Source organism: Entelurus aequoreus, linkage group LG17 (genome assembly GCF_033978785.1).
Source record: "Entelurus aequoreus isolate RoL-2023_Sb linkage group LG17, RoL_Eaeq_v1.1, whole genome shotgun sequence".
In the NCBI taxonomy this organism is placed as follows: domain Eukaryota; kingdom Metazoa; phylum Chordata; class Actinopteri; order Syngnathiformes; family Syngnathidae; genus Entelurus; species Entelurus aequoreus.
Window position 1 is genome coordinate 21,524,460 of NC_084747.1, and position 27,862 is coordinate 21,552,321.

General features: G+C 43.3%; 1 protein-coding gene across 1 annotated transcript; it reads left to right on the plus strand.

Annotated features, from left to right (window-relative positions):
• Positions 1-27,617, plus strand: LOC133631927 (transcription termination factor 1-like). The gene is made up of 11 exons (XM_062024117.1): positions 1-191; positions 1,854-2,427; positions 4,466-4,590; positions 11,576-11,761; positions 13,060-13,135; positions 13,996-14,120; positions 18,289-18,484; positions 20,172-20,258; positions 25,510-25,575; positions 25,645-25,727; positions 25,804-27,617. Exons 2-11 carry the CDS (start codon positions 1,901-1,903, stop codon positions 25,995-25,997), a joined length of 1,665 nt encoding a protein of 554 aa, XP_061880101.1. The 5' UTR covers positions 1-191; positions 1,854-1,900; the 3' UTR covers positions 25,998-27,617.
• Positions 27,618-27,862: the final 245 nt, after the last annotated feature.

Below are 27,862 nucleotides of genomic sequence, written 5' to 3' on the forward strand. Positions count from 1 at the left end.
ATGCGCCGTGTCTAAACAGGAAGCAGTCAGACCCATACGCGTACTTCCGCCTTCGCACGTGTGGAACAAACGATACAAATCAACGGCATTTAAAATATTTTTCTTAGTTTTTTCCAGCTATGAAGACTTTACAACATCGTAACCAAGTGCGTGGCTAACGTGGACGAACGTGCGTGCAACTTCTTAAGGAGGTATTTATCTTCTTACATAGTCGTACTTTGTTGTCTTTTCACAATAATGTTTGGCTTGTTCAACTTGACTTAAAAACGACTTGTGAAATCCTAAATGGGAAACTTCCTTTTTCATAGTAGACGATTGTGAGTCACATTCAACTCTTTATTTATTTATTTTGGATGTAGGTTGGCACATAGAAAGAAGTGTAATGGCGTCAATGAAAGTTGGACTACAAACACAAACATGTACACGTTCAACACACACACACACACAGTGGTGGTCAAAAGTGTACATACACTTGTAAAGAACATCCTGTCATGGCTGTCTGGAGTTTCCAACTCTTATTTTGTTGTGATGTAGTGATTGGAGCACATACTTGTTGCTCACAAAAAACCTTCATGAAGTGTCTACTGAAAATGTGAGGGTGAAAAGTATACATACAGCAATGTTAATATTTGCTTACATGTCCCTTGGCAAGTTGACCTGCAATAAGGCGCTTTTGGTAGCCATCCACAAGCTTCTACTTGACCACTAAATTGCTGCAGTTCAGCTAAATGTGTTGCTTTTCTGACATGGACTTGTTTCTTCAGCATTGTCCACACCTTTAAGTCAGGACTTTGGGAAGGCCATTCTAAAACCTTCATTCTAGCCTGATTTAGCCATTCCTTTACCACTTTTGAGGTGTGTTTGGGGTCATTGTCCTGTTGGAACACCCAACAAGACCCAACCTCCGGACTGATGATTTTAGCTTGTCCTGAACAATTTGGAGCTAATCCTCCTTTTTCATTGTCCCATTTAAAGCAGCAAAACAGGCCCAGAGCATAATACTACCACCACCATGCTTGACGGTAGGGTGGGTGTTCCTGGGAGTAAAGGCTTCACCTTTTCTCCTCCAAACATATTGCTGGGTATTGTGGCCAAACAGCTACATTTTTTATTCATCTGACATCACGTGGACAAAGATAAGACTTTCTGGAGGAAAGTTCTGTGGTCACATGAAACAAAAATGGAGCTGTTTGGCCACAACACCCAGCAATATGTTTGGAAGAGAAAAGGTGAGGCCTTTAAGTGTTAAAGGAATGGCTAAATCAGGCTAGAATGAAGGTTTTAGAATGGCCTTCCCAAAGTCCTGACTTAAAGGTGTGGACAATGCTGAAGAAACAAGTCCATGTCAGAAAAGCAACACATTTAGCTGAACTGCACCAATTTAGTGGTCAAGTGGTCAAGCAGAAGCTTGTGGATGGCTACCAAAAGCGCCTTATTGCAGGTCAACTTGCCAAGCAAATATTAACATTGCTGTATGTATACTTTTGACCCTCACATTTTCAGTAGAGCCATAATAAATTCATAAAAGAAGCAAACTTCATGAATGTTTTTTGTGCTCCAATCACTACATCACAAAATAATAAGAGTTGGAAACTCCAGACAGCCATGACAGGATGTTCTTTACAAGTGTATGTAGACTTTTGACCAGCACTGTGTGTGCCAATACACAAAAATATACTACATTAAAAGAAAAGGGATACAGCCATGGCAATCATTTTGGGACTGTTTTGAATTTTGTGCTCAATAACATTGCTGCTTCAATTTTCAGTTTTGCATCTGTCGTCGTCACCGACTACTTAGTTGCTTTTTACCTGTCATCCAAGTTGTCTTTTCTCTCAAATGTTGTTTTGCAGATCGATTAAGGCGTCTAGACTCATCTGGTCCGCCGCTGATTTTTCCCATGAGCGTTGAGGCAGACTGCACACATAAGAAGAGGGCGCGGTCGGAAGTTGCCACGCTGGACCACATCGACACACCTCCAATGAAGAAGAAGAAGAAAAAGAAGCGAGAAAAAGAAAAAGACAGCCCGGTTGTTGCTGAAGTGTGCACCGACAAGAAGAAGAAGAAGAAGAAACGAGAGAAAGAGGAAGAAAAAGGTAGCTTAGGGAGTGTTTGCAAGAAGAAGAAGAAGAAGGAAGAGACAGCACCACCGGTCACCATGGCAACCATACAGGTAGAAACAAGGAAGATGGAGAAGAAGAAGAAGAGGAAGCGTGGGCTTGACGGCGCCACGACAACAGCAGGCCAGACCGTTGCCATGGACGTTGTTGACACGCAGACACAGGAGGACAACGTTGTCACGGCAACGGCCAACAGCGGAGAAGGCAACATCTGTGTGGAAAAGGCGAAGAAGAGCAAAAAGAAAAAAGCGAAGAGGCGCAGAGAAGAAGTGTGTGAGAGCGATAACGACGACGACGACGACGACCGGTGAGTTCTCATTCACTCACTTTTCGTCACCGTGGTTACGTAGCCAGGGCAGCACGGTGGGAGAGGGGTTAGTGCAGGGGTGGGCAATTAATTTTTACCGGGGGCCGCATGAGCAACCCGAGCACTGCTGGAGGGCCACATCGACAATATTTCAATTACATTTTGCTCAATATTATTTTTGATGTATACCGTAAGATAAATAATAATAATAATAATAATAATTAATAATAATAGTAATACTTCAACATAGTGTGTGTAACAGCATTCCATGACTAATATAAATAAATTATCATTAATAATAAATGACAGTAAAATAAGCACACGTATGACTGAGGAGTCATAGTGTAACTTTGTGTGGTGTTTGAGTTGTCCGACTTTTTGTGTGGCCATAAACGCACCAGTGGTTTAGTGGTATGCGTGTTGGTGACAGATGACAAGTTGCTTTTGGCCTGGTTTGTACGGCAGAAAATGACTAGTTTTTCCAGATAGAAGTGTTTTACTCGTGTTTTTGGTGTGGTTATGTCCGAATATAAACAGTTTTGCTCAATAAAGTGATGGATATAATTCCTGTCCTCGAAGCATCTCGATAGACGTTACAATAATTGAACGGTGTTCAATTGAACGGTGTTGACGAACACCGTTAGGGCCGCTTGTTGTCACTGTCACTCAAAGTTGCATTGCAAAATGACACAGAATAAATATGCTTATTTTGTTTAGAATTCAGATGGGATTTGATTTGGTGCGCGGCATATATTTGCTGCGCGCAGCGGACGCTTGAGCAGTGCGCAATTGCGCAGGCGCGCACCTTAGAGGGAACGTTGCTTGGCAGTCCATGTCTTGTTGAAAACACGCCATTCCTCATCAACTTTTCTCTTTTTAGCGTCTCGGGTGTAAAGCGTGCATCACTTGTCGCTGCATGTGCACCTTCACTCGCCGGTTACACACGGACACTCGCCCATAAATAATACTTTTCAAAATAAAAGCAGCGCAGTTGTATTGCGCGCACGACATAGATGTTTTTTTCAACTTTATTTTGTAATTTGTGATTGCAGCTGTTCACATTCACTCACAATCACGCACGCGCATACGCCCACACGGAAGTAATACAAATAACGATTTTCAAAACAAAAGCAGCACCGTTGTATTGCACACTCGACATAGATACTTTTTAAAATTTATTTTGTCATTTATAATTGGCTTCACGCGGGCCGGACAGGGACGCACAAAGGGCCGGATGCGGGCCGCAGAATGCCCAGGTCTGGGTTAGTGCATGTGCCTCACAACACGAAGGTCCTGAGTTCAATCCCGGGCTCGGGATCTTTCTGTGTGGAGTTTGCATGTTCTCCCCGTGACTGCGTGGGTTCTACTCCGGCTGACCTCCCACCTCCAAAGACATGCACCTGTGGATGGGCCCCTCCCACCTCCAAAGACATGCACCTGGGGATGGGCCCCTCCCACCTCCAAAGACATGCACCTGGGGATAGGCCCCTCCCACCTCCAAAGACATGCACCTGGGGATGGGCCCCTCCCACCTCCAGAGACATGCACCTGGGGATGGGCCCCTCCCACCTCCAAAGACATGCACCTGGGGATAGGCCCCTCCCACCTCCAAAGACATGCACCTGGGGATAGGCCCCTCCCACCTCCAAAGACATGCACCTGGGGATGGGCCCCTCCCACCTCCAAAGACATGCACCTGGGGATAGGCCCCTCCCACCTCCAAAGACATGCACCCGGGGATAGGTTGATTGGCAACACTCAATTGGCCCTAGTGTGTGAATGTTGTCTATCTGTGTTGTCCCTGCGATGAGGTGGCGACTTGTCCAGGGTGTACCCCGCCTTCCGCCCGAACGCAGCTGAGATAGGCTCCAGCACCCCCCACGACCCCGAAAGGGACAAGCGGTAGAAAATGGATGGATGGATGGTTACGTAGCCACTTAGTTACATGGCGTCTGAGAGAAGAGGGGTGATGGCAGTGTGAACACTTATTGAACGATGTATTGATGAAAGATGCCGTGTGTGTGTGTGTGTGTTTCAGGCCCAACGGTGACTTGCTGACGGAATTAGAGGAGTTTATTCCGAATGTGAGGAAGCGCACCGAGCAGGAGATCAGGAAGATGCTGAAACACGACCTGCACCGCTTCCGAGTCTTCAGGAAACAAGGTAGCGCTTGCCATCCATCAGTCGCTCTTGTTCCCTACTCTCTGGCAATGAGGTTTTGTGGGTTTTTGTTTTTTTAGACAACCAATTCACATAGTGGTGTGGTCACTAAATAAGCTTGCATTTGGTAGTAAAACTGTAAGAGTACCTAAAGACTGGCTCACCGCCGTGTCTTAAAAAGACCGAAATGCAATCATTTACACTTAAAGGCCTACTGAAAGCCACTACTAGCGACCACGCAGTCTGATAGTTTATATATCAATGATGACATCTTAACATTGCAACACATGCCAATACGGCCGGGTTAACTTATAAAGTGACATTTTAAAATTCCCGCCACACTTCCGGTTGAAAAACTCCTTTGGATATGATTTATGCGCGTGACGTCACAAAATGCACGGAAGTGTTTGGGATACACAAATACACAAAGCTCTGTTTTCTTCGACAAAATTCCACAGTATTCTGGACATCTGTGTTGGTGAATCTTTTGCAATTTGTTTAATGAACAATGGAGGCTGCAAAGAAGAACGTTGTAGGTGGGATCGATCGGTGTATTAGCGGCTAAGTACAATACTTACAGCAACACAACAAGGACTACTTACTACGCCTAGCTGATGCTTGCCGCCAAACCCACGGGTGAAGTCCTTCGTCGCGCCGTCGATCGCTGGAACGCAGGTGAGCACGGCTGTTGATGGGAAGATGAGGGCTGGCTGGCGTAGGTGGAGCGCTAATGTTTTTATCATAGTTCTGTGAGTTCCGGCTGCTAAGTTGCTAAATTAGCCTTAGCGTCGTTAGCAACAGCATTGTTAAGCCTTACCAGGCTGATAATTTTTAACCGTGTAGTTACATGTGCATGGTTTAATAGTATTTTTGCTCTTCTGTCTATCCTTCCAGTCAGGGGTTTATTTATTTTGTTTCTATCTTCATTTGAGAACGATGCTAGCACGCTAGCTCAGTAGCTAAGTGTGTCACCGATGTATTGTCGTGGAGATAAAAGTCACTTTAAATGTCCATTTCGCGTGCTCGACTCTCATTTTCAAGAGGATATAGTATCCCAGGTGGTTTAAAATACAAATCTGTGATACACAATAGAAAAAGGAGAGAGTACATAGTTCTGTGAGTTCCGGTTGCTAAGTTGCTAAATTAGCCTTAGTGTCGTTAGCAACAGCATTGTTAAGCCTTACCAGGCTGATCATTTCTAACCGTGTAGTTACATGTACATGGTTTAATAGTATTTTTGCTCTTCTATCTATCCTTCCAGTCAGGGGTTTATTTATTTTGTTTCTATCTTCATTTGAGAACGATGCTAGCACGCTAGCTCAGTAGCTAAGTGTGTCACCGATGTATTGTCTTGGAGATAAAAGTCACTTTTAATGTCCATTTCGCGTGCTCGACTCTCATTTTCAAGAGGATGTAGTATCCCAGGTGGTTTAAAATACAAATCCGTGATACACAATAGAAAAAGGAGAGAGTACATAGTTCTGTGAGTTCCGGTTGCTAAGTTACTAAATTAGCCTTAGCGTCGTTAGTAACAGGATTGTTAAGCCTTACCAGGCTGATAATTTTTAACCGTGTAGTTACATGTGCATGGTTTAATAGTATTTTTGCTCTTCTGTCTATCCTTCCAGTCAGGGGTTTATTTATTTTGTTTCTATCTTCATTTGAGAACGATGCTAGCACGCTAGCTCAGTAGCTAAGTGTGTCACCGATGTATTGTCGTGGAGATAAAAGTCACTTTAAATGTCCATTTCGCGTGCTCGACTCTCATTTTCAAGAGGATATAGTATCCCAGGTGGTTTAAAATACAAATCTGTGATACACAATAGAAAAAGGAGAGAGTGTGGAATCCAATGAGCCAGCTTGTACCTAAGTTACGGTCAGAGCGAAAAAAGATACGTCCATCACTGCCTCTCGAGTCCTTCACTGTAACGTTCCTCATCTACGAATATTTCATCCTCGCTCAAATTAATGGGGTAATCGTCGCTTTGTCGCTCCGAATCTCTCTCGCTCCATTGTAAACAACGGGGAATTGTGAGCAATACTAGCTCCTGTGACGTCACGCTACTTCCGGTACAGGCAAGGCTTTTTTTTATCAGCGAGCAAAAGTTGCGAACTTTATCGTCGATTTTCTCTATTAAATCCTTTCAGCAAAAATATGTCAATATCGCGAAATGATCAAGTATGACACATAGAATGGATCTGCTATTCCCGTTTAAATAAAAAAAAAATCATTTCAGTAGGCCTTTAAGGCCCATCAAGATCTGGTGAAAAGTGTTAAAGGGCAACTACTGTTGCAGTCTTTTCTTGTAAAATGTAGTCAACCATTGTGCAAGCTGACGTCATTACGCAACCGGAAGGATCAATAAGAGAACCATTTGATTAGATGGCGAGCGATTCCAAGGAATTGATACACTGGGAACACCGGTTTTCCATTCCCGTCCCTGTCAAGAATTACCGTATTTTCCGCACCATAAGCCGCCCCGTGTTATTAGCCGCACTTTCAATGAATGGCATATTTCAAAACTTTGTTTACCTATTAGCCGCCCCGTGCTATTAGCCGCACCTACGCTACGCTAAAGGGAATGTCAAAAAAAACAGTCGGATAGGTCAGTGAAACTTGAATAATATATCACCACCCAGCGTTCTAACAACTCTGTTCACTCCCAAAATGTAATGTGCAAATGTGCAATCACGAAAATAGTAACACTCAAAATAGTGCAGAGCAATAGCAACATCAATAACTCAACGATGCTCGAACGTTAAAGGCCTACTGAAGTGATTTTTTTTTATTTAAACGGGAATAGCAGATCCATTCTATGTGTCATACTTGATCATTTCGCGATATTGCCATATTTTTGCTGAAAGGATTTAGTAGAGAAAATCGACGATAAAGTTCGCAACTTTTGCTCGCTGATAAAAAAAAGCCTTGCCTGTAGCGGAAGTAGCGTGACGTCACAGGAGCTAGTATTCCTCACAATTCCCCGTTGTTTACAATGGAGCGAGAGAGATTCGGACCGAGAAAGTGACGATTACCCCATTAATTTGAGCGAGGATGAAAGATTCGTGGATGAGGAACGTTACAGTGAAGGACTTGAGAGGCAGTGATGGACGTATCTTTTTTCGCTCTGACCGTAACTTAGGTACAAGCTGGCTCATTGGATTCCACACTCTCTCCTTTTTCTATTGTAGATCACAGATTTGTATTTGAAACCACCTGGGATACTATATCCTCTTGAAAATGAGAGTCGAGAACGCGAAATGGACATTCAGTGCCTTTTATCTCCACGACAATACATCGGCGAAATGCTTTAGCTACGAGCTAACGTGATAGCATCTTGCTTTAACTGCATATAGAAACAACAGGAATAAACCCCTGACTGGAAGGATAGATAGAAAATCAACAATACTATTAAACCGTGGACATGTAAATACACGGTTAATGCTTTCCAGGCTGGCGAAGGTTAACAATGCTGTGCTAACGACGCCATTGAAGCTAACTTAGCAACCGGACTGCACAGAGCTATGCTAAAAACATTAGCTCTCCACCTACGCCAGCCAGCCCTCATTTGCTCATCAACACCCGTGCTCACCTGCGTTCCAGCGATCGGCAGAAGGACGAAGGACTTCACCCGATGCGTTTGGCGGCCCGGAGGCGTAGGAAGTTAAGGTTAAGTCGGCGGCTAGCGCGGCTAGCGCTCCAACAAAGTCCTCCTGGTTGTGTTGCTGTAGTCCGCTGCTAATACACCGATCCCACCTACAACTGTCTTCTTTGCAGCCTTCTTTGTTCATTAAAAAAATTGCAAAAGATGTCCAGAATACTGTGGAATTATGAAATGAAAACAGAGCTTTTTGTATAGGATTCTACGGGGTACCATAACTTCCGTTACTCGGACTTCGTCACGCGCATACGTCATCATATCGCGATGTTTCAGCCGGATATTTCCCGGGAATTTTAAAATGTCACTTTATAAGTTAACCCGGCCGTATTGGCATGTGTTGCAATGTTAAGATTTCATCATTGATATATAAACTATCAGACTGCGTGGTCGCTAGTAGTGGCTTTCAGTAGGCCTTTAATGTCACACAACACACAAAATAAACATTTAAAGCTCACGTTCTGAAGTTATTACTCATCCACAAATCCCTCGAATTCTTCTTCTTCTTCGGTGTGCTTCACTTGTTTTTTGACACCATCTGTGATGTGGACGCGCATGCAGCCGTAGATCAACAGGGACGGACGGAGCTGCGTGAAAAAAGTCCCCCGGTCTCTTCGCTCATCTTTTCTTCATCCATCCATCCCTTCGAGTTAGCTTTTATGAGGACGCCGGCTGGAAAGTTCTCTTTTGGCATGGTCTTCCTTTTGAATATCACCGTGGGCGGAAGTTTCTGGCCGTTAGCATGGCAAGCTAACGGATATTCACCGTACGTGCTCCCGTTGTATCCACAGTGCGGTTCACAGGAATATCAAAAGTCAGTGGAACCTTGTACGCGTGTCTCTTAGTAGGAGACGTTTTGTGGTCTTTACAGAAACACACAAATTAAATGAAATATCCGCGCGCTTCTTCTTCTACGGGGGCGGGTGCTCACCTTGGCGGTTGCTTACAGTAGAAGAAGAAGCGCTTCCTCTTCTATGGGGGCGGTTGCTTACCGTAGAAGAAGAAGCGCTTCCTCTTCTACGGGGAAAAAAGATGGCGGCTGTTTACCGTAGTTGCGAGACCTAAACTTTATGAAAATAAATATTAATATTAATCCATATATAAGGCGCACCGGGTTATAAGCCGCACTGTCAGCTTTTGAGAAAATTTGTGGTTTTTAGGTGCGGCTTATGGTGCGGAAAATACGGTATCCGTCGGTCGCGTTCCCAGACATATGGAGCTATTGTGCTCCAGACGCCATTCTACACCACAAAAGCGGAGGAAATTTGTAAAATCATGGAGGTCTACGACTTCTTTGTGTGTGGTGGGTCAACGATGTTGGTATCAAGACTCTGCCGGATAAATATGCATTGTTTTGCTTGGGTAAGTTTGCATTTCATGAGTTCACTTTGGGTCCACTGCCATGTTTGTTTACGAGTAGCTTGTTTTTCCCCGTCTTTATCAAAATATAACTATAGATGTCAACATTGTGTATGTGCTGAAATATTCATTTGATTGTTTATCAAAATATAACTATAGATGTCAACATTGTGTACGTGCTGAAAGATTCATTTATGATTGTTTATCAAAATATAACTATAGATGTCAACATTGTGTATGTGCTGAAAGATTCATTCATGATTGTTTATCAAAATATAACTATAGATGTCAACATTGTGTACGTGCTGAAAGATTCATTCATGATTGCTGCCTTTGGTAAAAACTATCTCATTTAGGTTTTGCTCACATTTGCCTTCTTTAATTTAGACTTGCCAAGTTGGTGCGAAATGCTCGTAGCAAAAGTGTGTTTAAGAAATACAAATAATATCAAGACAATACTTGGGAAATGATAAACGTTAAAAGTATATTAAATGAAACGTTAACAAAGTCTGGTGCATTCTTCGAGTCTGCTCCCTTGGACTGGAGTGTGAGCTGCTTTTCTCCTCGTCGTTTTGTAAAATCTGGCAATTTTCCGCACTTTTTGATAACCTCTCGAGGAACTCTGAAGGAACGTTGATCCTTTCCGCGATTTGAACGGTTAGTACGGTCAAAAACAACACACGCGTAGGGTATTTTTTTCTTCGAGAAAGGCTAAATGGCGCCTCGTACCCGCTGAGAACAGAGCCTCGTACCCGCTGAGAACAGAGCCTCGTACCCACTGAGAACAGAGCCTCGTACCCACTGAGAACAGAGCCTCGTACCCGCTGAGAACAGAGCCTCGTACCCGCTGAGAACAGAGCCTCGTACCCGCTGAGAACAGGGCCTAATACCCACTGAGAACAGGGCCTAGTACCCACTGAGAACAGGGCCTAGTACCCACTGAGAACAGGGCCTCGTACCCACTGAGAACAGAGCCTCGTACCCACTGAGAACAGAGCCTCGTACCCACTGAGAACATAGCGTAGTACCCACTGAGAACAGAACAGAGCCTCGTACCCACTGAGAACAGAGCCTCGTACCCGCTGAGAACAGAGCCTCGTACCCGCTGAGAACAGAGCCTCGTACCCACTGAGAACAGGGCCTAGTACCCACTGAGAACAGGGCCTAGTACCCACTGAGAACAGAGCCTCGTACCCGCTGAGAACAGAGCCTCGTACCCGCTGAGAACAGAGCCTCGTACCCGCTGAGAACAGAGCCTCGTACCCGCTGAGAACAGAGCCTCGTACCCGCTGAGCACAGGGCCTAGTACCCACTGAGAACAGGGCCTAGTACCCACTGAGAACAGAGCCTCGTACCCACTGAGAACAGAGCCTCGTACCCACTGAGAACAGAGCCTCGTACCCACTGAGAACAGAGCCTCGTACCCACTGAGAACAGAGCCTAGTACCCACTGAGAACAGAACAGAGCCTCGTACCCACTGAGAACAGAGCCTCGTACCCACTGAGAACAGAGCCTAGTACCCACTGAGAACATAGCGTAGTACCCACTGAGAACATAGCGTAGTACCCACTGAGAACAGAACAGAGCCTCGTACCCACTGAGAACAGAGCCTCGTACCCACTGAGAACAGAGCCTCGTACCCACTGAGAACAGGGCCTCGTACCCGCTGAGAACATAGCGTAGTACCCACTGAGAACAGAGCTAGACGTCCCAGCGATGGAGAGGCTTCTGTTTTTATTTAGGTGGAACGTTTTTGTTCTCCGATGCAGTGAATGAGTTCAAATACTTAACAATTAATTCTGGGCCTCAAGTTTTTCTTCATGTTTTTGTACTTTTATGTCAGTCTAGATGTGAAATGTATTCATAATGGTCTTTAACAAGTCTTACCAAATCTGAAATTGGACTTGTTAAAGCCTGCAGCAGTATCAAAGTACTTGAAAGTAGCAGTATTGATGACTTGTACCTGCTCCAGGTGTGGCTGTACGCCAGGGCCGCTTCACGCGTCATGAGGTTCAACAAATCCAAGACAACATCGAAGACTTCCTGGCCTTGACGGGCATCGAATCCGCCAATCAGCTTTACTTCCCTCAGAACTACGGCGACCTGAAGATGGGTATCAGAAGGTTGCGAGTAAACCATAACTTCCTGGAGGCCATAGGTAGGACTGCATGTCATGTGACCCACGAGTTTGCTATTTTCTGCCTTGTACACACACTATGTTCTAGATTGTGTGTTCTACCTTGTATGGACGCTATGTTCTAGATCCTGTATTCTACCTTGTATGGACACTATGTTCTAGATCCTGTGTGCTACCTTGTATGGACACTATGTACTAGATTCTGTATTCTACTTTGTACACTCGCTAAATCCTAGATTCTGTAATCTACCTTGTACACACACTATGTTCCTGAGTCTGTCTTCGACCTTGTACACTAAGTGCTAGATTCTGTCTTCGACCCCGTACACTTACTAAGTTGTAGATGCTGTAAACTACCTTGTACACATACTATGTTCTAGAGTCTGTCTTCGACCTTGTACACTAAGTTCTAGAATCTGTCTTCGACCTTGTACACTCACTAAGTTGTAGATGCTGTAAATCTACCTTGTACACTCACTATGTTCTAGATTCTGTAATCTACCTTGTACACACACTATGTTCTAGATTCTGTCTTCGACCTTGTACACTAAGTTCAAGATTCTGTCTTCTACCTTGTACATTCACTCTGTACTAGATTCTGTGTGCTACCTTGTACACTCACTAAGTCCTAGATTCTGTAGTCTACCTTGTACACACACTGTGCTAGATTCTGTCTTCGACCTTGTACATTAACTATGTTCTAGATTTGTGTGCTACCTTGTACACACACTAAGTGCTAGGTTCTGTAATCTACCTTGTACACACACACTATGTTCTAGATTCTGTATTCTACCTTGTACACTCACTAAGTCCTAGATGCTGTAATCTACCTTGTACACATGCTATGTTCTAGATTCTGTCTTCGTCCTTGTACATTCACTATGTTCTAGATTATGTGTGCTACCTTGTACACTCACTAAGTCTTAGATTCTGTAATCTACCTTGTACACACACACTATGTTGTAGATTCTGTCTTCGACCTTGTACACACACTATGTTGTAGATTCTGTCTTCGACCTTGTACATTCACTATGTTCTAGATTCTGTGTGCTACCTTGTACACTCACTAAATCCTAGATTCTGTACTCTACCTTGTACACTCACTATATTCTAGATACTGTTATTCTATCTTGTACACACACTATGTTCTAGATGTTGTGTACTACCCTGTACAAGCCATGTACTAGATTGTGTTCTACTTTGTACACTCACTAAGTCCTAGATACTGTAATCTACTTTGTTGTTGTTCTAGATACTGTGTACTAGCTTGTACACACACACTATGTTTGTGTTTACGTGGTGGTCTGTTGTGTGTCCAGCAAATGGCATCCCGAGGACGTGTTGGGAGGTTTTTGTGAAGGCTAAAAAGCTTGACAAGATGAACCACATGGGAAGGTGAGAGAAGGTTCAGCTGCTCTGCTTAGTGGTGTGCATGTTCATGTTCATGTTCCACCTGTGTGGTGTGCATGTTCATGTTCCACCTGTGTGGTGTGCACGTTCATGTTCCACCTGTGTGTTGTGCATGTTCCACCTGTGTGGTGTGCATGTTCATGTTCCACCTGTGTGGTGTGCATGTTCATGTTCCACCTGTGTGTTGTGCACGTTCATGTTCCACCTGTGTGTTGTGCACGTTCATGTTCCACCTGTGTGTTGTGCACGTTCATGTTCCACCTGTGTGTTGTGCACGTTCATGTTCCACCTGTGTGTTGTGCACGTTCATGTTCCACCTGTGTGTTGTGCACGTTCATGTTCCACCTGTGTGTTGTGCACGTTCATGTTCCACCTGTGTGTTGTGCACGTTCATGTTCCACCTGTGTGTTGTGCACGTTCATGTTCCACCTGTGTGTTGTGCACGTTCATGTTCCACCTGTGTGGTGGGCATGTTGATGTTCCAGCTGTGTGCTGTGCATGTTGATGTTCCACCTGTGTGTTGTGCATGTTGATGTTCCAGATGTGTGTTGTGGAAGGTGTGCATGTTGATGTTCCAGCTGTGTGTTGTTGATGTTCCAGCTGTGTGCATGCTGATGTTCTAGCTGTGTGCATGTTGATGTTCCAGCTGTGTGCTGTGCATGTTGATGTTCCAGCTGTGTGCTGTGCATGTTGATGTTCCACCTGTGTGTTGTGCATGTTGATGTTCCAGATGTGTGTTGTGGAAGGTGTGCATGTTGATGTTCCAGCTGTGTGTTGTTGATGTTCCAGCTGTGTGCATGTTGATGTTCCAGCTGTGTGCATGCTGATTTTCCAGCTGTGTGCAGGTTCTCCAAGGAGGAACTTGATCAGCTGGTCACGTTGCAGAAGTTCTATGGTAACAATTGGAGAAAGATCTCCAAGCTGATGGACCGCAGCATTTACGCTTTACAGAAACGCTCTGTAACCATGTGTAAGTATTCTTATTGTTCTCATGTCATGTTCTCATGTCATGTTCTCATGTCATGTTCTCATGTCATGTTCTCAGGTTGTCTCCATGTTTTTTCCTGTTCTTGTCATTTTATGTTCACCTGTCATCTCTTCATGTTCTCGTGTGTTCTTATGTTGTTTTCCTGTGTCATCTTTGCTTGTTCTGAAGTCTCATGTTCTCATGTCATCTTGTCATGTTCTTAAGTCGTCTCCATACTCTCATGTTGTCCTCATCCGTCATCTTGTTTACTCATGTTCTCATGTCTACTTATGTTCTCATGTTTTCTCTTGACATCATTGCGTGTTATGTCTTCTCCCTGTTCTCATGTTGGGTTCTCATCTCACCTACTTATGTCCTCATCTTGTCTATTTGTGTCGTCATGTCCAGCCGTTCTCATTTTCTCATGGCCTCTCCATGTTCTCATGTCGTCTGCTCATGTTCTCATGTCTACCTATGTTCTCATGTTTTCTCTTGACATCATTGCGTGTTATGTCTTCTCCTTGTTCTCATGTTGGGTTCTCATCTCGCCTACTAATGTCCTCATCTGGTCTATTGGTGTCGTCATGTCCAGCCGTCCTCATTTTCTCATGGCCTCTCCATGTTCTCATGTCGTCTGCTCATGTTCTCATGTCTACCTATGTTTTCATGTTTTCTCTTGACATCATTGCGTGTTGTCTTCTCCCTGTTCTCATGTTGGGTTCTCATCTCGCCTACTAATGTCCTCATCTTGTCTATTCGTGTCCTCATGTCCAGCCGTCCTCATTTTCTCATGGCCTCTCCATGTTCTCATGTCGTCTGCTCATGTTCTCATGTCTACTTGTGTTCTCATGTTTTCTCTTGACATCATTGCGTGTTATGTCTTCTCCCTGTTCTCATGTTGGGTTCTCATCTCGCCTACTAATGTCCTCATCTTGTCTATTCGTGTCCTCATGTCGTCCTGTCCAGCCGTCTTCATTTTCTCATGGCCTCTCCATGTTCTCATGTCGTCTGCTCATGTTCTCATGTCTACTTATGTTCTCATGTTTTCTCTTGTCATCAATGCGTGTTGTCTTCTCCCTGTTCTCATGTTGGGTTCTCATCTCGCCTACTAATGTCCTCATCTTGTCTATTCGTGTCCTCATGTCATCCTGTCCAGCCGTCCTCATTTTCTCATGTCGTCGGCTCATGTTTTTATGTCCTTTACTTATGTTCTCACGTCGTCTTCTCATAGTCATGTTTTCTCGTCATCTGTTCATGTTTTCATGTGGTCTTATGTTGTTTTGTCATGTTTCTAAGTCTTCCATGTTATCATGTGGTTGTCATTTGTTCATCTTGTCTATTCATGTTCTCATGTCGTCCGCTCATGTTCTCGTGTCTTCTTCTCATGTTGTCTCCATGTTTTTTTATGTTCTCATTTCATTTTTTGTTCACATGTCGTCTCTTCATGTTCTCATGTGTTGTTTTCTTGTGTCATCTTTGCATGTTCTGAAGTCTCATGTTCTCGTGTCTTCTCATGTCATATGGTCATACTCTCATGTTGTCTTCAGGTTCTCATGTTTTCATCTTGTTACTCATGTTTTCTCTTGACATGTCTCCATGTTTTCATGTGGTCTTATGTTGTTTTCACATGTCATCTTCTCATGTTCCTAAGTCCTCTCCAGTACACATGTGGTCTTCAAATTGTCATGTTTTCATCTTGTCTATTCATGTTCTCATGTCGTCCGCTCGTGTTCTCATGTTTTCTCATGTCATCTTCTCATGTTCTTAAGTCCTCTCCAGTACACATGTGGTCTTCAAGTTGTCATGTTTTCATCTTGTCTATTCATGTTCTCATGTCGTCCGCTCGTGTTTTCATGTTTTCTCATGTCATCTTCTCATGTTCCTAAGTCCTCTCCAGTACACATGTGGTCTTCAAGTTGTCATGTTTTCATCTTGTCTATTCATGTTCTCATGTCGTCCGCTCATGTTCTCATATCTTCTTCTCATGTTGGTTTCTCGTGTCATCTTTGCATGTTTTTATGTCGTCTCAATGTTTTCATGTTGGGTCCTCATTTTCTCACGCCTTCTCCGTGTTCTCATGTTTTTATATCATCTACTCATGTGCTCATGTTTTCTTCTGTCATCTTTTCATGTTTTTATGTCGTCTCGATATTCTCATGTTGTCTTCATGTTCTCACCTCGACTCTTCATCCTTTCCTGTCGCTCTGTCATGCCGTCCTATTTTGTCATTACATTTTATGTTCTCATGTTGTCTCCAATGTTCTCATGTCATCTACTCATGTTGTTTTCTCCTGTCTTCCTTTCATGTTCTTATGTGGTCTACTCATGCTCTCCTGTTGTCTTCTCATGCCATGTTCTCATGTCATCCTCACATTGTCTTCTAATGTCCTAATGCCGCCCTTTTTTTCTCATGTCATCTTATGTTCTCATGTCATCTACTCATGTTGTTTTCTCCTGTCTTCTTTTCATGTTCTTATGTGGTCTACTCATGCTCTCCTGTTGTCATATCATGCCATGTTCTCATGTCATCCTCACGTTGTCTTCTAATGTCCTAATGCCGCCCTTTTTTTCTCATGTCATCTTATGTTCTCATGTCATCTACTCATGTTGTTTTCTCCTGTCTTCTTTTCATGTTCTTATGTGGTCTACTCATGCTCTCCTGTTGTCATATCATGCCATGTTCTCATGTCATCCTCACGTTGTCTTCTAATGTCCTAATGCCGCCCTTTTTTTCTCATGTCATCTTATGTTCTCATGTCATCTACTCATGTTGTTTTCTCCTGTCTTCTTTTCATGTTCTTATGTGGTCTACTCATGCTCTCCTGTTGTCTTCTCATGCCATGTTCTCATGTCATCCTCATGTTGTCTTCTAATGTCCTAATGCCGCTCTTTTTTTCTCATGTCATCTTATGTTCTCATGTCATCTACTCATGTTGTTTTCTCCTGTCTTCTTTTCATGTTCTTATGTGGTCTACTCATGCTCTCCTGTTGTCATCTCATGCCATGTTCTCATGTCATCCTCACGTTGTCTTCTAATGTCCTAATGCCGCCCTTTTTTTCTCATGTCATCTTATGTTCTCATGTCATCTACTCATGTTGTTTTCCCCTGTCTTCTTTTCATGTTCTTATGTGGTCTACTCATGCTCTCCTGTTGTCTTCTCATGCCATGTTCTCATGTCATCCTCATGTTGTCTTCTAATGTCCTAATGCCGCCCTTTTTTTCTCATGTCATCTTATGTTCTCATGTCATCTACTCATGTTGTTTTCTCCTGTCTTCTTTTCATGTTCTTATGTGGTCTGCTCATGCTCTCCTGTTGTCATATCATGCCATGTTCTCATGTCATCCTCACGTTGTCTTCTAATGTCCTAATGCCGCCCTTTTTTTCTCATGTCATCTTATGTTCTCATGTCATCTACTCATGTTGTTTTCCCCTGTCTTCTTTTCATGTTCTTATGTGGTCTACTCATGCTCTCCTGTTGTTTTCTCATGCCATGTTCTCATGTCATCCTCATGTTGTCTTCTAATGTCCTAATGCCGCCCTTTTTTTCTCATGTCATCTTATGTTCTCATGTCATCTACTCATGTTGTTTTCTCCTGTCTTCTTTTCATGTTCTTATGTGGTCTACTCATGCTCTCCTGTTGTCTTCTCATGCCATGTTCTCATGTCGTCCTCATGTTGTCTTCTAATGTCCTAATGCCGCCCTTTTTTTCTCATGTCATCTTATGTTCTCATGTCATCTACTCATGTTGTTTTCTCCTGTCTTCTTTTCATGTTCTTATGCTGTCACTCATGTTCTCCTTTTGTTTCCTCATGCCATGTTCTCATGTCGTCCTCATGTTGTCTTCTAATGTCTTCTTTTCATGTTCTTATGTGGTCTACTCATGCTCTCCTGTTGTATTCTCATGCCATGTTCTCATGTCGTCCTCATGACATCCTGTCATGCCGCCCTTTTTTTCTCATGTCATTTTATGTTCTCATGTAATCTACTCATGTTTTCATGTCTTCTCCTCATGTTCTCTGTTGTTTTCTCCTGTCATCTTGTCATGTTCTTATGCTGTCTACTCATGTTCTCCTGTTGTTTCCTCATGCCATGTTCTCATGTCGTCCTCATGTTGTCTTCTGATGACATGTAATGTTCTCATGTCGTCCTCTCATGTGTATTTCCTCAGCGTCCAATCTAGGTCCCTGGACTCCCGACGAAGTGTCCAAGTTGAAAAAGGCTGTCAAAGCTTACCTTGCGGTTGTGGTCCAGAAGAATCCAGCGGGTTCTGGTCTGACTCGAGAACAGCTGTGTAATAAATTGCCGTGGAGGAAGATCAGCCTGGAGGTCCAGACCAGAGACTGGCTCAAGTGCCGCAGGAAATGGTCAGTGAGGAATGATGTGTTCAATTGGTGTAGTTCTGCTGGTCCAGAATGTTTGGGTTCTTGTCAAGTGTCCGAGGACTTGCAGTAAAAGGTTCTTGTCAAGTGTTCGAGGACTTGCAGTAGATGGTTCTTGTCAAGTGTCCGAGGACTTGCAGTAGATGGTTCTTGTCAAGTGTCCGAGGACTTGCAGTAGATGGTTCTTGTCAAGTGTCCGAGGACTTGCAGTAAAAGGTTCTTGTCAAGTGTCCGAGGACTTGCAGTAAATGGTTCTTGTCAAGTGTCCGAGGACTTGCAGTAAAAGGTTCTTGTCAAGTGTCCGAGGACTTGCAGTAAAAGGTTCTTGTCAAGTGTCCAAGGACTTGCAGTAAAAGGTTCTTGTCAAGTGTCCGAGGACTTGCAGTAAAAGGTTCTTGTCAAGTGTCCGAGGACTTGCAGTAAAAGGTTCTTGTCAAGTGTCCGAGGACTTGCAGTAAAAGGTTCTTGTCAAGTGTCCGAGGACTTGCAGTAAAAGGTTCTTGTCAAGTGTCCGAGGACTTGCAGTAAAAGGTTCTTGTCAAGTGTCCGAGGACTTGCAGTAAAAGGTTCTTGTCAAGTGTCCGAGGACTCGCAGTAAATGGTTCTCGTCAAGTGTCCGAGGACTTGCAGTAAAAGGTTCTTGTCAAGTGTCCGAGGACTCGCAGTAAAAGGTTCTTGTCAAGTGTCCGAGGACTTGCAGTAAAAGGTTCTTGTCAAGTGTCCGAGGACTTGCAGTAAAAGGTTCTTGTCAAGTGTCCGAGGACTTGCAGTAAAAGGTTCTTGTCAAGTGTCCGAGGACTTGCAGTAAAAGGTTCTTGTCAAGTGTCCGAGGACTCGCAGTAAATGGTTCTCGTCAAGTGTCCGAGGACTCGCAGTAAAAGGTTCTTGTCAAGTGTCCGAGGACTTGCAGTAAAAGGTTCTTGTCAAGTGTCCGAGGACTTGCAGTAAAAGGTTCTTGTCAAGTGTATGAGGACTTGCATTAGATGGTTCTTGTCAAGTGTCCGAGGACTCGCAGTAAAAGGTTCTTGTCAAGTGTCCAATGACTTGCAGTAAATGGTTCTTGTCAAGTGTCCGAGGACTTGCAGTAAAAGGTTCTTGTCAAGTGTCCGAGGACTTGCAGTAAAAGGTTCTTGTCAAGTGTCCGAGGACTTGCAGTAAAAGGTTCTTGTCAAGTGTCCGAGGACTTGCAGTAAATGGTTCTTGTCAAGTGTCCGAGGACTTGCAGTAAAAGGTTCTTGTCAAGTGTCCGAGGACTTGCAGTACATGGTTCTTGTCAAGTGTCCGAGGACTTGCAGTAAATGGTTCTTGTCAAGTGTCCGAGAACTTAGAATTAGACAAACTTTAATGATCCACAAGGGAAATTGTTCCACACAGTAGTTCAGAAATTTACCTGCAGTAAAAGGTTCTTGTCAAGTGTATGAGGACTTGCAGTAAAAGGTTCTTGTCAAGTGTATGATAACTTGCAGTAGATGGTTCTTGTCAAGTGTATGAGAACTTGCAGTAAAAGGTTCTTGTCAAGTGTCTGAGGACTTGCAGTAGATGGTTCTTGTCAAGTGTGGTCCGTGCGTGTGCATATTCGGGCGTGTCCTTCCCGGTCAGCACCAGGAAGAAAAAGATGGCTGCTTGGTTCTAGAAGGTCCAGCTGAAGATGAAGTGTTTGCTTCTGCTTCAGGTTCAGCATCCTGAACCTCAGACTCTCAAAAACCTACTTTGGTGGAGGAACTGAAGGAGTGAAGGCCAAAATCCACCTGATTGATACGTAAGACCACAGCAGAACCTTTTTCTCATGTTGTCACCTGCTCATGTTCTCATCACGTCTCCTCATATTTTTTCCTTGCGTCATCTCTTCTTGTCATCTCCTCGGGTTCTCTTCTCAGGTTGTTTTCTTCTCATTTTCTCATCTCGTCTCCTTGTTTTAATCACATCTTGTTTTTTGTGTCGTCATGTTCTCGTATCGGTTTTTCATGTTCTCATGTTGTCTTCTCATGTCGTCCTTTAATGTTCTCATGTTGTTCCCATCCTCTCTTATCATGTTTTCTTGTTTCATCTCATGTTCTCATGTTGTCTTCTCATGTCATCCTCATGTTGTCTTCCCATGTCATCCTCGTGTTCTCATGTTGTCTTCTCATGTCATCCTCATGTTGTCTTCTCACCAAATCTTCACGTTCAGTCTTCTCATGTCATCCTCATGTTCTCATGTTGTCTTCTCATGTCATCCTCATGTTGTCTTCTCACCAAATCTTCACATTGTCATAGTCTTCTCATGTCATCCTCGTGTTCTCATGTTGTCTTATGTCATCTTCATGTTCTCATGTTGTCTTCTCATGTCCTCCTCATGTTGTCTTCTCATGTCATCCTCGTGTTCTCATGTTGTCTTATGTCATCTTCATGTTCTCATGTTGTCTTCTCATGTCCTCCTCATGTTGTCTTCTCATGTCATCCTCTCACATAATCTTCATTTTGTCTTCTCATGTCATCCTCGTGTTCTCATGTTGTCTTCTCATGTCATCCTAATGTTCTCATGTTGTCTTATGTCATCTTCATGTGCTCATGTTGTCTTCTCATGCCATCCTCATGTTCTCATGTTGTCTTCTCACCAAATCTTTATGTTCTCAGTCTTCACATGTCGTCCTCGTGTTTTCATGTCATCCTCGTGTTCTCATGTTGTCTTCTTACCAAATCTTCACATTCTCAGTCTTCTCAAGTCATCCTCGTGTTCTCATGTTGTCTTCTTACCAAATCTTCACGTTCTCAGTCTTCTCAAGTCATCCTCGTGTTCTCATGTTGTCTTATATCATCTTCATGTTCTCATGTTGTCTTCTCATGTCATCCTCATGTTGTCTTCTCATGTCATCCTCTTACATCATCTTCATTTTGTCTTCTCGTGTCATCCTCGTGTTCTCATGTTGTCTTCTCATGTCATCCTCATGTTCTCATGTTGTCTTCTCACCAAATCTTTATGTTCTCAGTCTTCACATGTCGTCCTCGTGTTTTCATGTCATCCTCGTGTTCTCATGTTGTCTTCTTACCAAATCTTCACATTCTCAGTCTTCTCAAGTCATCCTCGTGTTCTCATGTTGTCTTCTTACCAAATCTTCACGTTCTCAGTCTTCTCAAGTCATCCTCGTGTTCTCATGTTGTCTTATATCATCTTCATGTTCTCATGTTGTCTTCTCATGTCATCCTCATGTTGTCTTCTCATGTCATCCTCTTACATCATCTTCATTTTGTCTTCTCGTGTCATCCTCGTGTTCTCATGTTGTCTTCTCATGTCATCCTCATGTTCTCATGTTGTCTTGTCATCTTCATGTGCTCATGTTGTCTTCTCATGTCATCCTCATGTTCTCATGTTGTCTTCTCACCAAATCTTTATGTTCTCAGTCTTCACATGTCATCCTCGTGTTGTCTTCTCATGTCATCCTCTTACATCATCTTCATTTTGTCTTCTCATGTCATCCTCGTGTTCTCATGTTGTCTTCTCATGTCATCCTCGTGTTCTCATGTCATGCTCGTGTTCTCATGTTGTCTTCTTACCAAATCTTCACGTTCTCAGTCTTCTCATGTCATCCTCGTGTTCTCATGTTGTCTTATGTCATCTTCATGTTCTCATGTTGTCTTCTCATGTCATCCTCTCACATCATCTTCATTTTGTCTTCTCATGTCATCTTTGTGTTCTCATGTTGTCTTCTCATGTCATCCTCATGTTTTCATGTTGTCTTCTCACCAAATCTTTATGTTCTCAGTCTTCACATGTCATCCTCGTGTTGTCTTCTCATGTCATCCTCTTACATCATCTTCATTTTGTCTTCTCATGTCATCCTCGTGTTCTCATGTTGTCTTCTCATGTCATCCTCGTGTTCTCATGTCATGCTCGTGTTCTCATGTTGTCTTCTTACCAAATCTTCACGTTCTCAGTCTTCTCATGTCATCCTCGTGTTCTCATGTTGTCTTATGTCATCTTCATGTTCTCATGTTGTCTTCTCATGTCATCCTCTCACATCATCTTCATTTTGTCTTCTCATGTCATCTTTGTGTTCTCATGTTGTCTTCTCATGTCATTCTAATGTTCTCATGTTGTCTTATGTCATCTTCATGTGCTCATGTTGTCTTCTCATGTCATCCTCATGTTCTCATGTTGTCTTCTCACCAAATCTTTATGTTCTCAGTCTTCACATGTCGTCCTCATGTTCTCATGTCATCCTCGTGTTCTCATGTTGTCTTCTTACCAAATCTTCACGTTCTCAGTCTTCTCATGTCATCCTCATGTTCTCATGTTGTCTTCTCATGTAATCCTCATGTTGTCTTCTCGCCAAATCTTCACGTTCTCATAGTCTTTTCATGTCGTCTTCTCATGTCATCCTCATGTTCTCATGTTGTCTTATGTCATCTTCATGTGCTCATGTTGTCTTCTCATGTCATCTTCATGTTCTCATGTTGTCTTCTCACCAAATCTTTATGTTCTGAGTCTTCACATGTCGTCCTCATGTTCTCATGTCATCCTCGTGTTCTCATGTTGTCTTCTTACCAAATCTTCACGTTCTCAGTCTTCTCATATCATCCTCATGTTCTCATGTTGTCTTCTCACCAAATCTTCACGTTCTGTCTTCTCATGTCATCCTCATGTTCTCATGTTGTCTTCTCATGTCATCCTCATGTTGTCTTCTCACCAAATCTTCACGTTCCCATAGTCTTCTCATGTCATCCTCGTGTTCTCATGTTGTCTTCTTACCAAATCTTCACGTTGTCAGTCTTCTCATGTCATCCTCATGTTCTCATGTTGTCTTCTCACCAAATCTTCACGTTCTCAGTCTTCTCATGTCATCCTCATGTTGTCTTCTCACCAAATCTTCACGTTCCCATAGTCTTCTCATGTCATCCTCGTGTTCTCATGTTGTCTTCTTACCAAATCTTCACGTTCTCAGTCTTCTCATGTCATCCTCATGTTCTCATGTTGTCTTCTCACCAAATCTTCACGTTCTCAGTCTTCTCATGTCATCCTCATGTTCTCATGTTGTCTTCTCACCAAATCTTCACGTTCTCATAGTCTTCTCATGTCATCCTCGTGTTCTCATGTTGTCTTCTCATGTCATCCTCATGTTCTCATGTTGTCTTGTCATCTTCATGTGCTCATGTTGTCTTCTCACCAAATCTTCACATTGTCAGTCTTGTCAGTCTTCTCATGTCGTTCTCATGTTGTCTTCTCATGTCATCCTCATGTTCTCATGTTGTCTTCTCACCAAATCTTCACATTGTCAATCTTCTCATGTCGTTCTCATGTTGTCTTCTTATGTCATCCTCATGTTCTCATGTTGTCTTTTCATCAAATCTTCACGTTCTCACTCTTCTCATGTCATCCTCATGTTCTCATGTTGTCTTTTCATCAAATCTTCACGTTCTCAGTCTTCTCATATCATCCTCATGTTCTCATGTTGTCTTCTCATGTCATCCTCATGTTGTCTTCTCGCCAAATCTTCACGTTCCCATAGTCTTCTCATGTCATCCTCATGTTCTCATGTCATCCTCATGTTCTCATGTTGTCTTATGTCATCTTCATGTGCTCATGTTGTCTTCTCACCAAATCTTCACATTGTCAGTCTTCATGTCGTTCTCATGTTGTCTTCTCATGTCATCCTCATGTTCTCATGTTGTCTTCTCATGTCATCCTCATGTTGTCTTCTCGCCAAATCTGCACGTTTCCATAGTCTTCTCATGTCATCCTCGTGTTCTCATGTCATCCTCATCTTCTCATGTTGTCTTATGTCATCTTCATGTGCTCATGTTGTCTTCTCACCAAATCTTCACATTGTCAGTCTTCATGTCGTTCTCATGTTGTCTTCTCATGTCATCCTCATGTTCTCATGTTGTCTTCTCACCAAATCTTCACATTGTCAGTCTTCCCATGTTGTCTTCTCATGTCATCCTCATGTTCTCATGTTGTCTTCTCACCAAATCTTCACATTGTCAGTCTTCTCATGTCGTTCTCATGTTGTCTTCTCATGTCATCCTCATGTTCTCATGTTGTCTTCTCACCAAATGTTCACGTTCTCAGTCTTCTCATGTTCTCATGTTGTCTTCTCACCAAATCTTCACGTTCTCAGTCTTCTCATGTCATCCTCATGTTCTCATGTTGTCTTCTCACCAAATCTTCATGTTCTCAGTCTTCTCATGTCATCCTCGTGTTCTCATGTTGTCTTATGTCATCTTCATGTGCTCATGTTGTCTTCTCACCAAATCTTCACATTGTCAGTCTTCTCATGTTGTCTTCTCGTGTCATCCTCATGTTCTCATGTTGTCTTCTCACCAAATCTTCACATTGTCAGTCTTCTCATGTCGTTCTCATGTTGTCTTCTCATGTCACCCTCATGTTCTCATGTCGTTCTCATGTTGTCTTCTCACCAAATCTTCACGTTCTCAGTCTTCTCATGTCATCCTCATGTTCTCATGTTGTCTTCTCACCAAATCTTCACGTTCTCCGTCTTCTCATGTCATCCTCATGTTCTCCTGTTGTCTTCTCACCAAATCTTCACGTTCTCATAGTCTTCTCATGTCATCCTCATGTTCTCATGTTGTCTTCTCATGTCATCCTCATGTTGTCTTATGTCATCTTCATGTGCTCATGTTGTCTTCTCACCAAATCTTCACATTGTCAGTCTTCTCATGTTGTCTTCTCGTGTCATCCTCATGTTCTCATGTTGTCTTCTCACCAAATCTTCACATTGTCAGTCTTCTCATGTCGTTCTCATGTTGTCTTCTCATGTCATCCTCATGTTCTCATGTTGTCTTCTCACCAAATCTTCACATTGTCAGTCTTCTCATGTCGTTCTCATGTTGTCTTCTCATGTCGTCCTCATGTTCTCATGTTGTCTTCTCACCAAATCTTCACATTGTCAGTCTTCTCATGTCGTTCTCATGTTGTCTTCTCATGTCGTCCTCATGTTCTCATGTCGTCCTCATGTTCTCGGACTAGCTGGAAGCCCTCCTGTGTGTTAATGGCATTGGACATGTTGCAGGTTGTACAACATGGAGGTGGACGACTGTGCCGACGTGGACTGGGACAAGGTGGCGGAGGTTGTGGGGTGAGGTCACAGGTCAGAGGTCAGAGGTGGTTCAGTTGAAATGTTCTGACTGTGCTTGTGTTCCACCAGCATGACTCCACGCGGAGTCCAGGAAATCTTCCAAAGGCTGAAAGTTTCCAGAGTTCCCAACTGGTTCCGCCTGTCCTACGGAGGTTTGTAGTCCCCCGACCCGTCTGTCCTCTGTCCTCTGCCCCCGTGTCCGTCTGATGGTACCGCGCTGCTCCCCAGAAATCATCGACTTCCTGCATCAGCACGAGAGGCCACGCCTCCAGGAGACACTGCAGAAGCTGGGGGCGGAGCAGGAAGTGCACGGACGCGACTTTGACCCGCTGCTCGCCGCCTTCTCGCTGGAAGAGGAAGACTTTACTCAAGTGGACAACAGTCAGCGCCATGGCAACCAATCACAGCCCTTCAACTTTTGAACAGGAAGCGGTGTCATAATGAGGCTTTTATTGTGACGAGCCATCAACTTGTGCAGTTTGATGAGGAACCTGGCCTCCAACTTCATCTGACAGTGTAATGGCTGCCATCTTGCAGACGTGCTGAGTCATTCAGGTTAATGACCATGTATTGCACTTTGAAGTACACACTTGAGCTGCTTGGTCATTCTCATTGGTTCAAAAGACTTTAGGATGGTCAATGACGTAAACAAGGTCAGAGTCCAACTTTCACATACTCAAAATATCTCATTATAATAATACATCCATTTTATGTATAAATGTGTACAAACGTATGTATGTGTCAGTGACGGCAGGCAGGTGAGGCAGGGGAGGCCCCGCCTCACCTGCCATCATGGGAAGAAAAAAAAGTAATTCAATTGTTGTATGTATCCAGTGATTATACTATAAAGTTATTTTCCATTTAACTTCACCAGTTTTACATTATTTTTATTCAAAATCGCTGAATTTCCACATTTGCCGTTCAAATAGTGAGAAGAGACTTGCGGTGAGTCACCAGCCAGTTGTGCCTCACCATGGATTGCGCAATGACTCGGCTAACTGCTGGCCTGCTGTGCAGTGAGACCGTATTGCTATATGAATTATATTATACATTTAGTGAGCTGAGGTATGTAATGTACAGTGTATTTTGTCAACAACTGTATGTGTGTAGACTTGTCCAGGGTGTACCCCGCCTTCCGCCCAATTGCAGCTGAGATAGGCTCCAGCGACCCCGAAGGGAATAAGCGGTAGAGAATGGATGGATGGATGTTTGTAACGTATTTCTTGTGCTGAGCAATCATAATAAAGTAGCAATGATTGTCACTGTTGCGTCGACCAGCGTTCCTCCAATGGGGAATGCAAATTGCTAGTCTCTCCCAGATTCTTTTTATGGCAATAAGCTGATGTTTATATTCAATCAACAGGCAGCAGTTGGTATTTTGTGGTTTATTCTCCAAGCTTAGAGGACAAACGTGAGACCAATCCAGCACACCAGCGTTCCCCAGCCCGGTCCAGATCGGTCTAGCTCGGTCTCCCCTCCAACCCCCGGAAGTCCCGTGATCTTCCCTCTGTCCCTCGCCCCCACTCCCTTTGTTTAGACTACTCCGAGTTATCTCTACTCTGACACATTCCAATCTAGAAGGCCGACACCTTACTATGAGACTCAAAAGAAGGAAGAATACTAGCTATTCTTTATATGACTATAGGAGTTTAGAAAGAAGTAACACTTAAATATGGATATGATTCTGATCTGCTTCCAACATCACACACACACTAGGTGTAATGAAATGTGTCCTCTGCATTTGACCCATCACCCTTGATCACCCCCTGGGAGGTGAGGGGAGCAGTGGGCAGCAGCGGTGGCCGTGCCCGGGAATCATTTTTGGTGATTTAACCCCCAATTCCAAGCCTTGATGCTGAGTGCCAAGCAGGGAAGAATGCTGGTATGAGCTTTTAAACATAACCCGCTAACTGCTGCCAATCACATGGTGAATAAGATACTCTTTAGGGTTCATATGTTTGTAAATCTGACTGGAATGAAGTCAGTGCCTCACCTGCCATGAACCTCACCGCACGTCACTGGTATGCGTGAATATACGTGTATGTGTGTATATGTATATATACATATTCACATGTGTGTATATATGTACACACGTGTGTATACATTTGTATATGTGTATATATACTGTATAATATATATGCGTGTATATATATATATGTATATATATATATAGATGTGTGTGTATATATATATGCGTATATACATACATAAATATGCATATATACATATATATGCGTATATACATACATACTGTATATATGCATGTATGTATATATATATCTATATA